We start from the raw sequence: 19,987 nt of genomic DNA, 5'->3' as shown, positions 1-19,987 counted from the left end.
CTGCAGCCTCATGAGAAATTTTTACCTCTCTCTTAATGAACTTCAATTAGGGGCCTTGCCCATAATAAGAGTTATTACCAGAAATAACTTTATGACCTATCTAGGGCAAGGTAAACTTCTCATTACTGAACATCTACTCTTCTTATCATCCTGCAGTGACCTTCCTCCCCTCTGAAGCCCCAAGGTACTTTACCTTATCCTTAGCAGAAGGTCCTGTATTTCTCATGTATACACCTCATGTTCCCTTCCTGTCTGATTCTCTCATGTATGTGGGGTTCCCATACACACCTATGTAATTAAATTTGGTTATTTTTATCTCTTTAATCTGTCTCATGTAGATTTAATTATTTAGACCAGCTGAAGGAACCTAGGTGAGTTGAAGAAAGTTTCTTCCTCCCCCACACCAGAAAATTTGATTGTTTTAGATGCTGCTAAGTAGTCTTTATGGGACTATTATTTAATAGCTGTTTTCTTATGAGGCTACTGTTGCGGGAGAGCTTAGATAATCTCCACTGCAGGATGAAAAATGAGATCAGCTCGATTTCTTAGGACATTCTTTTCCAAAATTTATACATGCCTAACCTAAGTTATTTAAGTCATTTTGCCTGCCTTGTATTGTAGCGGAATTGATAAGTATGTGTTTATCATTTGTTCAGAATTGAGTTTTACACACTTTAAATACAATCACATGCCACTTAATGATGGGGATTTGTTCTGAGAAATGCATCATTAGGTGATTTTCTCATTGTGTGAACATCATAAAGAGCACTTACACAAATCTACATGGTGTAGCCTGCTACCCACCTAGGCTATATGGTATTGCTCTGTAGGGGAGAAAACATAATTTTCCCTCTACCTTTCTGGGTTCTCGGCTAGACATTCTTGTTATAAAATACAGATTAACAAGAAAAAAAACAAACGAAATTTTAATAGCATGTGTACTTCTTATATACATGGGAAAGACCCAGGGAAACAGTAATTTGCCAAAATGGCTGAAGTCACCACCTTAAATACCATCTTCAACTGAAGACAAAAGATGTTGGGAGTCGGGGAAGTCAGTTATTTTTCCATTCACATCTAGAAACTGCCTGTCTGTATCATGGTGACTCACCTACCTTGTGGAAAGTTTTTGTTTTTGCCAGTATGAAAGGGAAAGCCCAGTACACAGGGGTATGGTTGTTATGGAGAGTAAACAAGGGCAAGGTTGTGACCAAGATTTAAGTCGCTGTCTTCTGCATTGATTAGTTTCTAGCGATAAAGTCATCCCCCTTTCCAGGTATAGAGAGGGAGATACTGTTACAAAAGGAGACATCCCTTACAAATCTGAATGTGTTTTACAAAGGGTAACTTCTACTTTGTTTTCAGAACTTCTCCCATGTCTGCTGTTTCTTAAAATTAACCAGACTGAAATAATGCTTATGCCAAGTAGACATATTTTAGGATGACAAATTCCGTTCCCTTGCAGCTCCTACGCTACAAACCTGTACAGCTTGTTACTATACTAAATACTTTAGGCAATTATAACACAATGTTAAGTGTTTGTATAATGTTTTGCACTACAATGTCACTAGGCAATAGGAATTTTCAGCTCCATTATAATTTTATAGGACCACTGTCCTATATGTGGTCCAGTATTGACTGAAATAGCATTATGTGTCCCGTGACTATATTTTATTTTGCTTATCACACAAGGAGACAGTACAGGGAGCAAAGCCTGGTGTCTTTTTTTATGAGTATATGTATTTTCATCCATTTTCAGTGCTCACAAAGAAGACAGATCACACTTGAGCGAGTCTGCTCTGCTATTTACAAACAAGATCATTTAAGCAGGGAAGAGGTTTTCTGCCCAAATAAGCACATGTACAAAAGAATGACTTATCAAAAAATCTTTACATTTGACTTGACTAATGGTGTTAAATACATATTTGGGTACATATCACCCACTTTCCCCACTGCAACCTACTCGTATGACATATAACTGCTAGACAGTTCATAAAGTTCTAGAAGTCTACAGATAAGCTACAAATTGATGCCAGAAACAAGGATAATTCAGAGTTTGCTTTACATCTTTCCCATTGGGAAGTGCTTTTGTTGAGCAAGCTACTTATTTTCATCTGCCTTACTAAAAGAAATGCTGGAATGGTTCTTGACACATTGGCTCGGTTATACAGCTATGTGTATTAAAAATGTCAGATATTCAAATCAATCACTAATTCTTCATTATTACCTTACTATGTGCTCCTACTAATTAAAAGACATTTCCTGTTCACATGAAGTTTGTGGCTTGGTTTAAATTCTTACTCTTTTTTATTGTTCTATATGCTTGTTCAAGTGCTGGTCTGAAATGGAAAGATATTAATGATCTATATTTATGCATACTAATAGCTACCATTAAATGAACACTTAATGTGTGTCATCAGGACTTACTTTATGCACCTTTTTCATTAATCTTCCCAGATGATAAATCCAGTGAGTAATAGAGCTAGCCTTGAACTCAGGCCTAGCTCTAAAGCCTAGCTCAGCCATTATAGTAGCCTAGTAAATATCTTTCTGGATTAAGCCTGTGCCTCTTTTTTGAGCCTTCTTGATCACGGTCATTACAAAGTCTCTGCAACTAGTTCTGTAGTCTAGTTTCATAAAATAGCAAGCTTCTTGAAGTTTATGACTTTCAATGATTTCCCATTCACTTCCAGAAACTGCATGTCTGTCTGTATCATGGTGACTCAGAAAGTTTGTGTGTTCTTCAGTCTAAAACAGTGGTTCAAAATGATATTTATTTGTACTTACATGCCAGTAAGGTACAGGAGCTGTTTAATCAAGGTTTTAAAAGGTTGGTGTCTTTTTTTTTTTTTCCTCCTATTCTTTATAGGGCAAAAGGTACCAATGGGATGCAGAAACTCAAGGATGGATTCTCGGTTCTTTTTTTTATGGCTACATCATCACCCAGATTCCTGGAGGATACATTGCCAGCAAAGTTGGGGGTAAACTGCTGCTAGGTTTTGGGATCCTTGGCACCTCCATCTTCACCCTGTTTACTCCCATTGCTGCAGATTTCGGAGTGGGAGCTCTCATTGTACTCAGAGCGCTGGAAGGACTAGGAGAGGTAACTTTTTCCTCTTTTCTGTTTTCCTTCAAAGATTGACATTGGAAGATAATATGGATTTTTTAATGAGAAAATGATTAACTAGAAAATAACCTTAGTAGATTCTGTCTGTGGTCAATAAGGTCTTGAGTGGGAGCACCCTGAAATTGAAAGCGTTACCCAAAGAGCAGACAAAACATTTTCTGGGGGACACAGTACAGCTCCCCCTACTCTCTTTTACTTTAGTTGATAAGAAATTAAACCATTATTAAAACAATGAAGATGGACCATCCGTACCTCCTGAACTTTGCCACAGTTTATCTCTGTTGTATCATTGACGGTACAGATGAATTACTTTTTTACTTTTAAATTTGTTGCTATTCATAGATCTTCCTCTTTATCATTTGTTCTTTTTCTGGTCCTCTAATTTAGAGACAAATTATTTATTATTTTATATAACTATCTTTCTTTGGTTCTATGAATCTTCTGGCCTTTCTGTTGCTTTTTGAATTGTTAATTTTTATGTCTTTTTTCCCCCTCGCCTCCTAAGATTTTTATCACTTTTGAAACTTTAATTCCTTATCTTTCCTTTCCACTTCTCTTTTGCATTTCATCACATGTACCTCCATCTTTAAATAATGATCTCTTTTTGTTTCCAACTTTGAACTTCTACCCATGAAACCAAGGCATAGACTTAGTTTGCTCTCTCTTCACATTTCTTTAACCCAAGCAAGATAGTAGCCTCCAGGTTTGGTGTGGAGCATGAAGATTATTTTAGGTAGCAATGTATTACGCTATCTTGGAAACACACTAATTGAGTCATAAAAGCAGAGTTTGAATAATAGCTTCACTGTATCTAACGGTGAAACCTCAAGTAAGTCCTAATCTCTAGGCCTTAATTCCATCATTTTTTAAAACTGGGACTAAACTAGCTGCCCCATCCTCAGTCACAGCTCAAATTGGATAATGATTGCTAGAATACTTTGGAAATCGCCAAGTGCTATTTAAATTGAAGCTCTGATCATTCATCTGAACATTCTTATTTTGTCCTTATCAAATAGAGGTTGTATTAAATAAACCCCTCTTGACTACAAAATAAAAATTACCCCTGTATTATCTGGTTTCTCTTCTCCTTTCCTAAGTAAATTATGCTTAACTGTAGTATATTTTCTCTGATCCAGATATTGAATCTTCTTTCTGAATGTATTCCCATATCTTAAGTTCCTGTCTATGCCATTAATTTAGCATTATATCAATTGTATTATTACTGCTAGCTCATGTGACTTTTATTTCTAAATAGAATTTAAGCTGTGTATATTCTTAGGATCTTTTATCTTTCTTTATTCCTCCAATATGTATCACATGTACATTGCCTCGTCCATAAATTCAGGTCAGCATCTTTCATCCCTACCATGTTTCCCCAAAAATAAGACCTAGCCAGACATACAGCTCTAATGCGTCTTTTGGAGCAAAAATTAATATAAGACCAGGTATATATTATATTATATTATATTATATTATATTATATTATATTATATTATATTATATTATAAAGACCGGGTCTTATATTATAGTAAAATAAGACCAGGTCTTATATTAATTTTTGCTCCAAAAGACACATTAGAGCTGATTGTCCGATTAGGTCTTGTTTTCGGGGAAACACAGTAGCACCTGATTCACCATAAATATACCTACATTATCCCTAGGGTTTTATAGTAAAGTTTCCCATAACATAATCACTGTGGACATTTTCGAAAGTCTTAAGCTTTATTTTATAATGACTCCTCCTATGGATGCTCCATGATACAGATTCTTACTGATTTAGAATGCTGCCTAAATCATTTTTATCTTCTACTGGTATTTCTTTCTTTCTTCTTTTTTTGTTTTGAAAGAATCAGCAGAAAAGTAAAAAGTATTAAAGCATGTATTCTTCTCTCCATTAATAATAGCACTAGTTACCATTTGTCTTTACAACAAACATGACAAATAGGGAGTATTATCTTTGTTTTACAGATAAATAAACTGAAATTCAGTGAGATTAACGGGTCTTTCTGAGGCTACACAGTTAGTGAGTGGCCAAGTAGAGCTGTGAATCCACTCCTCTCAATCTTCCAAAACCTATTCCCTCCACTCTATTGCAGCGTCTCCTCCTCTTCCCAGTCTCCATAAATCTCCAGTCTCCACTGTTCCATTGCTTCTCATATCAGTAATTGGCATTTACGAGGCTAGTTATCACAAGGGAAAAAAACAACAACTATAAACACTGGAATTCATCTTTTTTTTTGTTGGACCATGTTTCCTGTCGATTAAGGTTATTGAGTTTTGTTCCAGTATCCCAAAGTATTATTAGCTCAGTATTTTTTAAAGTTATATATTGGTAACATTCCCGTTTCATTCAGGCCATTAATAACGTGAATGAGTAAAATGAACTTTGGGAGGGATCCCTTTATGTCATAATTCAGTATATTCTTTTAGATTTATTATAACCCTTACCTTGTAGTCCTCAAACCAGTTGACAGAATCCACAAATCTTTATTCAGAATTTGAAAGTACTTCATTATAAGGTATTTTCACTTAACACTATAAAGACATCTCACTTCGTGGAACGTGATTCTAGTTTGATTCTTACCCAGAAATTTCTCTTGCAACAAAATACTCGACTGAATTTAAGACATTAACAAAACTACTTTATATTTCATTAGAAATATCCTTTTCCCCTCCTTAGGGTGTTACGTTTCCAGCCATGCATGGCATGTGGTCTTCATGGGCACCCCCTCTTGAAAGAAGCAAGCTTCTTAGCATTTCATATGCAGGTAAGATAACTATTTTTATTAAAAATTTTGCTATAATTTGTTTTGTATATATCAACCTTGGAGAAAAAGTGCCAGCATACCAGAATCATGCAATGTCAGATGACTGCTTTGGAGAAAATTAAGTTTTGGGGTTATAACTTTATTATTAATTGTTTTCTTTGGCTCAACTGTATATAGCAGTGTGGTTTAATTGACTAATGTCCTTTTCTTCATCTGTCATCATTTGTTTTAAAACATTGCCTTTTCAGATGTTGGTATTGAGAATGCTGTGTTTTTTTTAAAAGTCCAGTGGCTGAAAAATTGAACACGTCCCTAAATTGTGATTTCTAATTTTATCATCTAATGCCCATATCATGACTTTCAACCCATTTCTTTATATATCTTTTTTCTATGTATTGATTTGCCATCATTTTGATCTGTAGGTGAGATAGTGTGAGCTTTATATGAGTTATAATTTTACCAGATCACCTTTTGACCTAACTACTTTGAAATACAGTGGTTGAGAAAGGCCTCTCTGTGGTGGCTTTTAAGCTAAACGCTGACGGATAAAAATGGACCAGTCATGCAAACAGCAGAAAGAAGAGCATCCCAACCAATCAGAACAGCATGTACAAGAGCAGCATGTCTCAGGCAGGAAATACTTCCGGGTTCAAGAAATGAAAAACCACTGTGGTTGGCTAGGACGTAATGAAAAAGGGGGATAATGGCCAGATTATATCAGGTCTTACAGACCACAGGAAAGAATGGGGATTTTTTTTCTCAAAATGTAATGGGAGGACACCAGAGGTTTTTAATCAAGAGAGAGACATGACCCAATTTATATTTTAAGAAGATGATTCTTGCAGCTGTGTAGAGATTGACATGAGAAATCTGATGATAAGTTCAAGAACAGGTACTATCTATCTGTGGTTCCCATTTGCCAATTGAATAAAGTCTAAATTTTAACTAGTGGTCAGCATTCTTCACGACTTGATTTCAGCTAGCCTAGTCCCTGGCACATACTACGGGGCATGGGATAGATATTCAGTAACTATTCAACTTACTTTTTCAGCCTTTATCTCCTATTCCTTTCCTGCACCTAAATGAAGTTCCCAAACCCACTCTCTACTTTTCTAGTTCCACTCCTTTGTTCATCCTGTTACAGCTCCCTCTGTTATCTTCATTCTTACCTTGTTTCAATGGAACTAAATCTTACCCATCTTTTCAAAGTCTGTTGCTGCTTCTTACATCTTTTCCTGACTTCTGAAAATCAGACAGAGATAATCTGTCCCATATTGTGCTGTGACAGTTAACACTTTCTAACATGTAATAATTCTTTTTTTATACTTATCCTATATAAGACAAAAACTTGAGGCAAGAAACAATGTCTGATTATTTTAGCACCCACTGTACCTACTAAGATGTCTTACGTTTGGTGGTTAAAATAGATTTTATTATTTATTTACAATTGTTTGTTATATATTTTGGGCAAATTATATTATGAAAAGCTTCATTCTTATTTCATCAAATATGCTGCAAGGGTCATATTTATCAGCCTGAGACACCACCTCTGAACCTTTCCCCAGATACCTGGTTTCTAACATACGTGGCATTTACTATCTCATATCATAATAGGACTTACACTGACTGATACCCTAGCTCATCAATAGCTACATAGTTGTAACTAATGTATGTAAATATGTATTAACATATATATAATATACACATTTTACATATTGTGGGTTTTCTAACAAATGATTCCTTAAGAGAATGGATTGTTTATATTTATAGGTGACTAATTCAGCTCCTGTAGGATTTGAATGGTTCTTTCTCTTCTCCATTATCTGTTACCCATCTTCTTGAAGCAGTAGACCTGTCCCCTCTTTGTTCATCTCTCTCCAAAGTTTACAAAGTCTTTGTTGTTGTTCTAGGAGCACAGCTTGGGACAGTAATTTCTCTTCCTCTATCTGGAATAATTTGCTTCTATATGAATTGGACTTATGTCTTCTACCTTTTTGGTAAGTTTATTGAAAAATTTAACCTAAATTATAATGTAACAAATCCAAAATGTAATAGTAGTCTCATAATTGGTTAAAATATATATTCCAACTCACGAAAGTAATCATCTCCTAAACCACAAAGCTCTAAAACACTTACTGATAACCTTTTTTCAAGTTGATATGGTTAAAATGATCTAGCTGTTATTTGGAATATTTCTCAATAGAAACTACTGTTGAATCCAGGACTTAAATGCTATATTTACTATCAAAACTTACTCTGTTGGACATGATAAAAATTTATATTTTGAACATTTTCTCCTCAAACAAAGTAGGACAGATACTTTCACTGGTAGTTTTAATCTTTTATTTTTTTATTTTTGTTTAGTCCCAGGGCCTTTCATTTCTCAATCTCATTAGTGTGATGATACATGTTTTTAATAAATTAGATTGCCATGAAAACATATCATGCACGAAATCTATCTACAATCAAAACAAAAAACAAATCAATAAACAATAACAGATGCCTGTGGAAATACTAGATTGTGAAAACTTATATTTTAAAAGGTTTGTCTGGTATACCCTGATAGGCAGCCATATGGTTAAATGTTGTTCTCTTCAAAATTTATAGGAAATAATACAGATAGCAGTTATCCCATTAAAGAATTATGAGAGGAATTTGAAATGAAAACTAAACTGAAAGCAATTTTACATTGAGTTTAGAGTTACATAGTATTTTCAAGACATATAAAAATTGTTGTTGGTGCAGTCTAATTTTATTTAACTGTGTTATTTTTCTGTTTTAAGGTATAGTTGGAATCATTTGGTTTGCTTTATGGATCTGGTTAGTTAGTGATTCACCAGAAACTCATAAGTCAATCTCCCCTAGTGAAAAGGAATACATTCTTTCATCATTAAAAAATCAGGTATGGACTTTGGCATATTTTAAACATAATTTCAGAAACTTTTTTCTTCAGAATTAAGATACCAATTTTTAATAGCTATTTGTATTGTATCTGCTCTAGGCAAAGTAGAACAGGCAAATGAAATAAATGTACAAAGTATTGGTTTGTTTTGTCTGAAAAATTCTCTTTCTAGATTAAATCTGTGAAAATTACTTTTTTAAGTCATTTTAAACCTTCTAGAGTAATGATTATCAAGTGAGTCTTAAGTTTGTCTTTCCTTCTTAATTAGTAGAAAATAAAATGTGCTATTTATGAAAGGAATCTTATAGCTACATTCTGAATGTTAGTTAGAAAACTACCGTGTTTCATCAAAAATAAGACCTCGCCAGACAATCAGCTCTAATGTGTCTTTTGGAGCAAAAATTAATATAAGACCCAGTATTATATTACATTATATTATACCCGGTCTTATAGTAAAATAAGGCCCGGTATTATTATATTATATTATATTATATTATATTATATTATATTATATTATATATTATATTATACCTGGTCTTATATTATAGTAAAATAAGACCGGGTCTTATATTAATTTTTGCTCCAAAAGACACATTAGAGCTGACTGCCCGGATAGGTCTTATTTTCGGGGAAACACAGTAGTGTGTTTTTATCTGTAATTTAAATTAGCATGATTTAATAAGGACAGCACATTTATTATGATACACAGTAACATACTATGACATATACTTGTTTGCTCATCTACAGTAGACCTTTAGAAACACATTTATATCTTAATTAAAGCTAGATTTGTATCACTTAATCAAGCACAATAGCAAGTCAGAAATAAAAGTCCATCATAATTTAATATAGTAAATTCTCAAGCCAAACAAAATATTTGCCGGGGGGGCAGGAACGGGTAAGAGAAGAATATGAAAACATTAGGAAAAATTAAAATATATACAGTCTTTTCTTTAGCATTCTTAATGGCTTTATAGTCACTTTATTAGTTTAAGAACACAAAATATTTCATTGAAAACTTTTCTTGCCCATTAGGTTATTATTATTGATATTTTTAATTTGTATAGATAGTATAGCCAGGCAATACTGAAACATTTATTCATTCACATTTCTTTTAAGTTTTTAAATTTTGCTCCACATGTCTTTACAAACTGCTGAACTATAAGAAGTATGGCATCTCTTGATCTTTGCCAAAGGTCAGCAAAAACTTTTAAGAAATCAGCAGTGTAATAAAGAAAGTTACTTTGCGATCTTAGTGTCCTCCACGTGTTAACCAAATGAATCACCTACCTTTTCCCCTTAAAGAACGGATAAAAAGAATTTACTGCATTGAAAATTATTCTCTGAAAACATGTCTTGCTACATAAAACTTGATATGTTTTGTTATTTTTCTCAGTATTGATGGTCAACAGCTAGCTTCTTCCAATACTTTATTTTTATTATTATTGTTTTTACAGACTTATGAAACTTCTTAGTTTGTCTAGATTTTTTTAGAGCTTTCTCTTCCTTTATGTATGTCTAAATCTGTCCATTATCTCAACCTAAGATTAATTTGTTTTTTTCATATACTTCAGCAAGTAGAATATTCAGAAGCAAAAGGAGTTAGGAGGATTAAGTTTCATAGAGTCCCAAACTGCATTCTTAAATCAGATGATGTTATAGTTGAAAATGTCATAAAATAATGTTACATGAAGCCCACCTTTAAATCTTAGATCCAAGAGATATGTGTCATCTGTTGTACTTCATTCATTTTTAAACATTTTTAAGAACTTACTATGTCCCAGATTATCAAAACTTCAATTGATATTTATAGGCTGTGAAAATACGCCAATACACCTAAATTTGCTTCATTTTTGCTTCATTTGTACAAACAAGATTATGCCTGAATACTGGCAAAAAGCTACAAAAGCTATTATCAGAGCCATAATTCTTCTAAAACACCACTGTCAATAAATGTAAGTACATATAGCAGGAATCATAAAATTATTACATATTTCATGCTAAAGTTTTCATTTCCAGGAGGGGGGATACATTATTCAGAATATACTTAGCTTTCAGAGCTCAGGTACAGTTAAGCTCATGCCTTTCAACACAGAAGTGTGATTTTTACTTCCTTTGTTGGTTTCAAAGCCATATAAAAGGAGCTATGTTGCAAATCCCTTTAAACTCTAAAATCTCTAAATTAGTCTTGTCCTTCCTCTTTGCTCTGAGCTTTTCAAGCAATGGGGGTAGATGGGGAGGTTGCAGACTTCTTTAATTTCTACAGTAGTGGGTCCTTGATTTTGAAATCCCCTGGGTATCTTTTTAAAATACTGTCCCCTACCTTGTACTCACTCTCAACCTGGTTTAGTTGGTGTGAGGGGTGACCTGGGCCTCAGGGTTTTTTAAGCTCCCCAAGTAATTCTAAACATAAAGCGAAGTTTGGGAACAATTGCTCTATACAATCACCAGTGAAGCCTTTTAAAATATACGCCTCAGTCTTACACACTCAGAGGTTTTTGTTTTTGTTTTTGATTCAGTAGCTCTAGGGTACAGGACAGCCATCTGTAATTGTTGAGTGGCAAAGATGATTCTGAAGCATAGCCAGAATTAAGAACCATTGCTGTATAAGTGTTTCCTCTCCTTCTCTTCCCGTGTATCTTCTACATCTTTGATACACAGTGGAGAACACAAGAGTATAGCTACCAAGTCAAATAAAATATACCTGAAAAAAGTCTGCAAGAAGGTTAATACTGGTTCTTCCTCTTTTTGAAATAACAGTGTACCCAGGAGAAAGAAATATAGATTGCTCTAGCTTTTGAGATAAAAACTGCAGCACCTCAGTATATAGGAAATGTAATAATGTGATCCCAAGACCCATGGTCTCCAAGTTTTCTTGATCATGCATCTATAAAATGGTGGGATGCTCTTTGAATATATATGTATTTATTTATTCATAGGTTATCTACATGTACTACTGTAGTTTTGTACATTATAAAAGATAAAAATAGACTTTTCAGACGGTGAATAAGATGAAATAAACAGTACATATATAAATTTAAATTTTTAAAAGGAAAAACCTTTTTATCACTTGAAAATTAGTAATAATAATGTTATTTATGGGAGCAATGTGTTGGAATATGTTGCATTTGATGTGCCTGCCGTTATTTTGCTTGCTGAGGTGGCTGACAACTTATATGAGGAAAAGTGTCAGCTCTACTATTTTCTTAGTGTTCGCTTCTGCTTGCATTATTAGAATTCTCTTCTATTGACTCTTTCTCTATAAGAATCTTTTGAATACACTGTCAGTTTGTCTTCATTAAAAATGGCTAATAAAATCCATACATTCTACTTTAAAAGGCAGGCATAAACTGTAATATGCTGTGATACACTGAGGGCAAACAACAAGTGAGGACACCATTAACCCCTTTGAATTGGAGAGATCATACGATATGTGATTATCTATATCAATCAATTTTAACCAAGAGCTGCAAGGCAAATAAAAGCTTTCTTTGTGGGTCTTTTTAGTAATTACAAATCCAGGAAACACATTTATGTAGAAACCCAACTGTGTTCCAAGGGGGAAAGAAAGGGACAGAAGTTATAAAGACAGAAAAAGGGGGACTTCCAAAGGGGTTATGTATGTTGCTTTGAAAGAGCAGTGATTGGTGCTGGCAAGCAGATTTACTCTATGCTATATGTGATTAATTGCTTATATCTGTTGCTAAAATTGTGAAAATTTTATATTTTAATAGAGAGTTTAGTGATGCAGAGTCAGCTCTAGTTGCTGTATTAGAATGTAGCTGTTTGGCTTAGCCCAGTTCAAAAGTAGTCTCACATGGATGTGATGTATTATTAACTCACCCTCCAGGCTCCATTTTAGATCGCTCTTCTGACGATATCAGCTCCATTTTGCTGTTTTTCTTTTACATCTAACATACTCCAGGACCAACTTATTTATTAAATATTAATAGAGTTTAATTTCTTTTGTTAGAATAAAAGTGAGTATAGATAGAAGTTCTAATATGTCTCTCCACACCCCACTGGATCATCTTACATACTCCTGGGGTGCTTACCCCCTACTTTGAAGATGGTTACACTAGATAGCTCCATAAAAAAAACCTTCCATGCACAGTTCTTATAAATCATTGTAATTAAATGAAGGTTGAATAATGAAATATGAATTCTAATAGGACTTCCGGTCTCTTTCCTTTGCCCTTATGCCAATGTCTGAATTTGATTATGAAACTATTCTCTATTTTATAGATGGAGAAATCAATACTGCACATGACTTCTGACATTCATCAAGAGTGTCTGAGGTTGCTATTATAGCTCTCAGATTACTTTTCTATTTTTCTTCCAATCTGAACATGGACTCTCTATTGCTGTTTAATATTTTAAAAGAGTTGGTTTAAAAATCTGGAATTTACTAATCAAGGCTGATAATGTGTTCTAAATGAATTTTGGCTGATAAGGTACAGCTAAACATAGCTATAGCTTGTCCTAATTATGCTTGTTTTTTTCAGCTTTCTACACAGAAGACAGTGCCATGGATACCCATGCTAAAATCCCTACCACTTTGGGCTATTGTCGTTGCACACTTTTCTTACAACTGGAGTTTTTATACTTTATTGACTTTATTGCCTACTTATATGAAGGAGATCCTACGGTTCAATGTTCAAGAGGTAAGAAAATATAATCCTATGCTTCTTATATAAAGCACATATTTTTAACTACACACAGAATTTGCTTTTATCTATGTGAAATTCATTTATTTTGTATCTTCCATTTACTCTGATATACTAAATTCTAAAGACTTCTTGCTTTGCTTCACAAGTGTTCTTTCTTTTCTCAGTGTGTGTTACTCTTGATTCAAGAGTTTGGCTGGTACCACCTTAACCATAATGTCCTACTAATGCCTAATAACATGCCAGGATATCAGATGGCAAACTCTAGCAGTACCAATATTCACTTTTAAAATGGATGGGAGCGGGACTGTGCTAGCAGCGGAGAGGGAGTCGGGAGGTGCTGGGTTCCTGCCCCGAGGCTGCTGTGCCACATCGCTGAGGCACTGGAAGAGCTGTAGCTGTAAAGCTGTGGAAGGAGGGCCTTCCTGAAACTGCCAGTTCCTTTTGAACTCATCAAATTGAGGCAGTTCCTATTATCTCTATGTTGATGGATTTTGTCTTTAAAGAGATTGAGGAAAAGCCTTACGTGAAAGAGGCACAGTTTGTAAGGGAAATTGATGGTATTTTTGCTTTCAGAATGAGGCTAAATCAAAGACCTAATAAGAGCTAAAACAATTGTACACTTAGAAAGTATACATCCTTGTTACCTTGGACTAGGCAACAGTCTCTTACGTGTAACACCAAATGCACAAGTAACCAAAGAAAAAATAAATTGAACTTCATCAAAATTAAAAACTTTTGTGCATCAAAGGACACTATCAAGAATGAAAACCCACAAATGGGAGAAAATATTTGCAAATCATATATCTGATAAGGGCCTAGTACCCACAATATATAAAGAATTCTTAGAACTCAATAATGAAAAGACAAATAACGCTATTTTTTAAATGAGCAAAGGATTTGAATAGATACTTCTCCAAAAGATACACGAATGGCCAATAAGCCCAACAAAGATGCTCAACATCCTTTGTCATTAGGGAAATGTAAATCAAAACCATAACAAGATACCACTTCACACCTATTAGAATTTAAAAAAATAAAATAAAATAACAAGTGTTGTTGAGGATATAGAGGAAATGAAACCCTCAGACATTACTGGTGCGAATCTAAAATGGTGCAGCCACTGTGGAAAAAAGTTTGTCAATTCCTCAAAAAGTTAAATATAAAGTTACCACATGACCCAGAAATTCCATTCCTAGGTCTATACCCAGGAGAATTGAAAACATAGTTCCACAGAAATACATGTACACAAATGTCCATAAAAGCATTACTCATTAAACCAAAAAGTATAAACAACCTAAATGTCCGTCAGCTAGTGAATAGACAAAAGACGGTATGTTAATACAATGGAATATTAATCCACCACAAAGTGAAAGATAGCCCTTGTTGGGGCCCAGGGCAGGCCACCCAAATATACCCTACAATGGCATAGTGATTATTTCTAATTAAAATCATGTGAAAAGAAGCTGGCGTGGGAGAGCTAACTCTCCTGCTATTCTAAATTTAGAAAAAGAGAATAAAAGTCTCATCACCTTTTTTTTCCACTGGACCTGCAAACGGAGATTCTAGGAGGCTGACAAGGTAAGAAAAATCTTACCTGTGTGCCATCTCATTGTCAGGTTTTCCAAGATCTCTTTGCTGCTGCAGTCCTAGGAAAAGGCAGTTTTTCCTAGCCGTGAGGTCTCCTGGCTGACTAGCCAAAACTATCGGGGACGGAAGAATTCCCCCTCTTCTATACTTCTTTAATTCTTATGACTGGATTAGTAATAAAATAATAAAATTGACACGAGACTAGATTAACAAAAGAAGAACCAATTTAATGTATGCCCATGGGAAACTCACAATATGATGCTCAGATCATAAAATGAGAGTCAAAGGAATGACAAACCAGGCACCTTTTTATACCTTTTAAACAACAACACAAAAAAAAACAATAACTTTTTGAAAAATTGACAGGACAAAGAAAGTTAGTGCTCATTAGTAAGGAATCTAAGCAAGGTTTGGAGTTAGGTAGTAAATTGGTAAAATCCTTTCAAGGTTTGCTTACACAGGATTTTCAACTCTGGATTTTTTAACCCTTGTGATAACAATGTCTCAGCTCTCAGAAACAGGAGGAGATTTATTTCCTGCTTTGAGAGAGACAGAGAAGAGTCAGTGAGCTCCTCCCACTCCTGCTGTTTCTCAGGTGATTTTAGTTTGAAATTATCAATATGCCATTGTGGGATATGTTGGGGTGGCCTGTCCTGGGCCCTGACACCCTAAAAGGAAAGAAGCAGCCTGGATGATGAATGTAAAGATAGCAAGGCTGAACACACACTGCACTGGCTACATGGACAGCTTTAAATGCTGTTAAAGTGAATCTTTAGTCACCCATTTTTCAAAGCATACTGAAAACATAGGCCACATGGGCCAAACCTTGAACTTCATTCAGGCAGGTACACTGTGAAGAAATCCTCTGCCTATTGGTGAAAAACAGGATCACTTATTCCGAAATATAGCCATGAATGGCATTGACAGACATTAAACTGGAACAAGGCTTTGGCAATAGCATGGAATGGATTTGTTGTGAGCAACATTATTTTTCCTAAATTCTATGTTAATAGAGCCTGACTATAATCTACTACTGCAGTGATGAATTGCATTCAGATTTAAAGATTATTCCACTGAGAGATTTTAAGTTCTATAATGAGAGACTTTAAAACAAGAATCTTTTGTGTTGCATTTTCGTATAAAAAAAGACATTTACTTTTTGAATCAAAATTAAAAGAAACGTGACTAGAGTTTGAAAATAATTCTCTAGTTGCATGGAAGCCTTTTTTTATTATTGAGGTAACACTGGTTAATAACATTTTATAAGTTTCAGGTATCCAAAATTATAATTTGATATCTGCATAGGCTATAGCATGCTCACCATCAAAAGTCTAGTTACGATCCATCATCATATATTTGACCCCCTAGAAACCTCTTTTGAACATGAATTTTTTTTCTTGAAAATCAATATATTACCTTTATGAAATGGCCTTTGCTTAAGCTAAAGCTTGCTTTGAGAAGCATTGTATTCAAAATTATAATCTCTCAATTGAAAATCACCTGAAGTCTAACTGAACCGAAGCCCTACAACTAAGGACATACAGAAGAAGCCACCTCAAGACTGGTAGGAGGGGCAGAGATGCAGAACAGGCTGATCCCACACCCTCATATGACCATTCAAAATTGGGAGGGATCTCTCAGCTGCGGAGGTCCACCCCCACCCTGGAGGAGTGAGGGGTCCCAGACCCACACCAGGTTCTCTAGCCCAGGGTTCCAGTGCCAGAGGGACAAGTCCCTATAACTTCTGGCTGGTGAAAACCAGTGGAGACTGTGGCTGAATGAGATACTGGAGCCCTAGGCACTCGTCTTAAAGGGCCTGCACATAGACTTACTCAATGATGGTCTCACTCTGAGCTCCAGCAGCTTAGAAGGCACCAGGGACATACAGTGTGGAACTAAGTTGTCTGGCCTCAGGACGAGGGCTAGAGGAGCAGCTTTCTTCTGGAGGGAGGAGCTGGCAGAAGCCATTGTTTCTTTGTTGAGCCCTCCCCCGCCCTGTGCACAGACGCAGGCAGATGCCATATCTTAGTGTCCATCCAGCTGGATAAGGCCTTTCATTTGCCCTGTCCTAGTGATTCCCTAAGACCCTGCCCCACCCAGCTTTCAGACACACCCAAGCTGCTTCCGGTGGCTTTTCCATACAAATGGCTTTTCTTGGCTCATGCTGCAGGCTTTCCTAAAATCTCTGAAAGGTTCACAAAACCTAAACAAACAGCAGACTGAAAATAAAGGGATGGGGAAAAGATATTTCGTGAAAATGGAAAAAAAAAAGGCTAAATTAGCAATACTTATACCAGACAAAATACACTTTAAAACAAGAGACAAAGAAGGACCCACTACACTAATCCCTCTTCTGGGTATTTATCTGAAGAAACCCAAATGCTTCTTCAAGGGGATATGTGCATCCATGTGTTCATGGCAGCATTGTTATTAATGGCCAAGATGTGGAGGCAGCCTGGGTGTCTATCAATGGATGAATGGAAAAAGAGGAGATGGTACATTTATACAATAGAATATTGCTTGGCCAGGAATGGGAATGGGTTCTAGCCATCTGCAATGGCATGGATGGACCTAGAGGGTATTGTGCTGAGTGCAGTGTCAGATAGAGAAAGACAGATACAATGTGATTTCCCTTATATGTGGAATCTAAAGAACAAAATAAACAAAACAGAAACAGACTCATAGATGCAGAGAACATTCTGATGGTTGCCAGATGAAAGGGGGTTTGGAGAGTAGGTGAAAAAGGGGGAGGGATTAAGAAGTACAAATTGGTTGTTACACAGTAGTTATGGGGATGCAGGGTACAGCATAAGGAATATAGTCAATAATATTATAATAACTATGTATGGTGTCAGAAGGGTACTAGATTTATAGGGGTGATAGATGGGAAGAGAGTTGGAAGCACGGTAAAAAACGTGAAGAAATTAAGAAGTACAAATCTGGTAGTTACAAAATAGTCATTGGGATGTAAAGCGTAGGGAATATAGTCAATAATATGGTAATAACAATGTATAGTGCCAGGTGGGTACTAGACTAGTCAGGGGGTTCACTTCTTAAATTATATAAATGTCTAACCACTATGTTGTACACCTGAAACTAACATAAAATAATATTGAATGTCAACTGTAATTGAAACATTTTAAAGGGGGGAAGGTATAGGGGAATAAGAGGCCCAAATTTCCGGGTATAAAATAAATAAGTCATGGGGATGTAATGTACAGCATAGGGAATATAGTCAATAATACTGTGATAGTGTGGTACAGTGTCAGATGGTTGCTGGACTTAGCACGGTGATCACTTTAGGTATATAAATGTTGAATAACTGTGGTGTACACTTAAAACTAATATAATATTATATGTTATCTATATTTTAATAACAATCTTAAAAAATAATAGAGCAAATAGATCAAGAGAAAATAAAATTATAATCTTTCATTAATTAAAAATTTTAAAGCTCTTAATCTTCTGTTATAAGCTTGCTTTTTCATATAAGTTTAGTTTCATTAGTTATCCTCACTTTTCTTTTCTCCTAGTTTTTTCCAATTCTAGCAGTCCTATTTCTTACAACTCACTGAGAGTTGGGGCAATATCTATTACCCTGTTTTGCATATTAATATTTTGGAATCCATTTTTTAAATAAATGAATATAAGGAATCATATCCTTGAACAGGAAGATGCCCATGGAAAGAATAAATGTTGAAGATTTTAGTAGTTTTAGGTTATTGGGGGAGTTTTTAACATTGGAACTTTAAGTGGAAAAAAATCAGTAACTCTGATGAATTATCAGTCTTTTTCCACCGGGGAACAAGACCAAGATCCAAAAATTCACTTCTTCATTTGCTACAGTTCACTCGTGTAGGATTCTGCCACAAGTAAGGATAGATGTGATTCCACTATGCAGAAGTCTAAATAGCATAAAATTTAAAGAGGAAATTACACAGCTGAGTACCAGAAAGAAACAAAAATCTTCAGTTACAGAAGTAGAACTGGAAGCATATACCATCTGAATATAGAAGAGCACAAACCATGATGAAAAAAAATTAAATATTTTCTTAAGCACACTTAAATTTAAAATATTAACACATTTTTTCTGATCTGCACCATGAATGATACTTAAATGGAATTATTGCAAGATTTAAATATCACTAATAAAATAAATATCTTTCTGCCTTTTTGTGTTTATAAACACTAACAAGTGTACCCATCTCTCTTAGACTGTAAAAACATTTGTATTTATCAGAATTAGGCAATTTAGCACAAACCTGAGGTAAAATGAATAGAAGAAAGTTCTCTTTTTTTTTTCCGAGTATGTGTTCTTTTACAGAACTTGTGATTTCCTAAAAAACTGCCAAATCATTTCCTACAAAGCAAATGACACATTTCCATGATAAATTCTGTTTCATATCTACTGGTGTTTCATTTTGTTTAGGTGGTAACTTAAAGGAAAAGAGGGGGAAAACAGAGGTCTCCCTATCACCTCATTGCCTTTGTCCTCCGCTCAAAGCGTGGGCCAGGCCACTGGGCTCCTGCCCCAGGTGGTGCTCACTTTAGAATAATTCATCAGGCTACACATGTGATTTATGTGGTTTTCTGTATCTGCGTTTTATTTTATAGTAAAATATATTTTGAAAATAACTAAATATGTGAAAATTGAAGACGGAAACTGTTCAGTAGGGAAATCCATAGGCCAATAGGAAGACTTGCCTCACTCACTGAAGCTACAGCCCAAGTCCCACAATAACAGTCAAGATTACCTTGAGCAGACCCGACTGTGCTGAGCTCTGGTTCCCTCTAAGACAGCATCTTTGAGCCTGTGTGACCTGAATCCCCAAATCCTTCTAAAAACCAAACTTATATACTATAACAAATAAAAAGTAACAGTATACTGCTTTGTATTTCCTTTGTTTTCAAGTGATAGAAGATGTGTGTGTTG

General features: G+C 35.1%; 2 protein-coding genes across 5 annotated transcripts in view; one reads left to right on the top strand and one right to left on the bottom strand.

Moving 5' to 3' along the window:
* CD109 (CD109 molecule) overlaps positions 1-19,987 on the bottom strand; it is a 207,649-nt gene that overhangs the window by 161,113 nt on the left and 26,549 nt on the right. The window lies entirely within an intron of this gene.
* SLC17A5 (solute carrier family 17 member 5) overlaps positions 1-19,987 on the top strand; it is a 51,853-nt gene that overhangs the window by 14,370 nt on the left and 17,496 nt on the right. For all 4 annotated transcript variants that reach the window (XM_019749319.2, XM_074333205.1, XM_074333206.1 and 1 more), the window contains 5 exons: positions 2,870-3,103; positions 5,808-5,895; positions 7,806-7,892; positions 8,679-8,797; positions 13,303-13,461. In XM_019749319.2, coding sequence (XP_019604878.1) covers positions 2,870-3,103; positions 5,808-5,895; positions 7,806-7,892; positions 8,679-8,797; positions 13,303-13,461 — 687 coding nt within the window. The remainder of the gene's footprint in view (positions 1-2,869; positions 3,104-5,807; positions 5,896-7,805; positions 7,893-8,678; positions 8,798-13,302; positions 13,462-19,987) is intronic.

Source organism: Rhinolophus sinicus, linkage group LG05, assembly GCF_036562045.2.
Source record: "Rhinolophus sinicus isolate RSC01 linkage group LG05, ASM3656204v1, whole genome shotgun sequence".
In the NCBI taxonomy this organism is placed as follows: domain Eukaryota; kingdom Metazoa; phylum Chordata; class Mammalia; order Chiroptera; family Rhinolophidae; genus Rhinolophus; species Rhinolophus sinicus.
The sequence above is the reverse complement of the archived record's forward strand: the minus strand, read 5'-3'. Positions and strand labels throughout refer to the sequence as shown.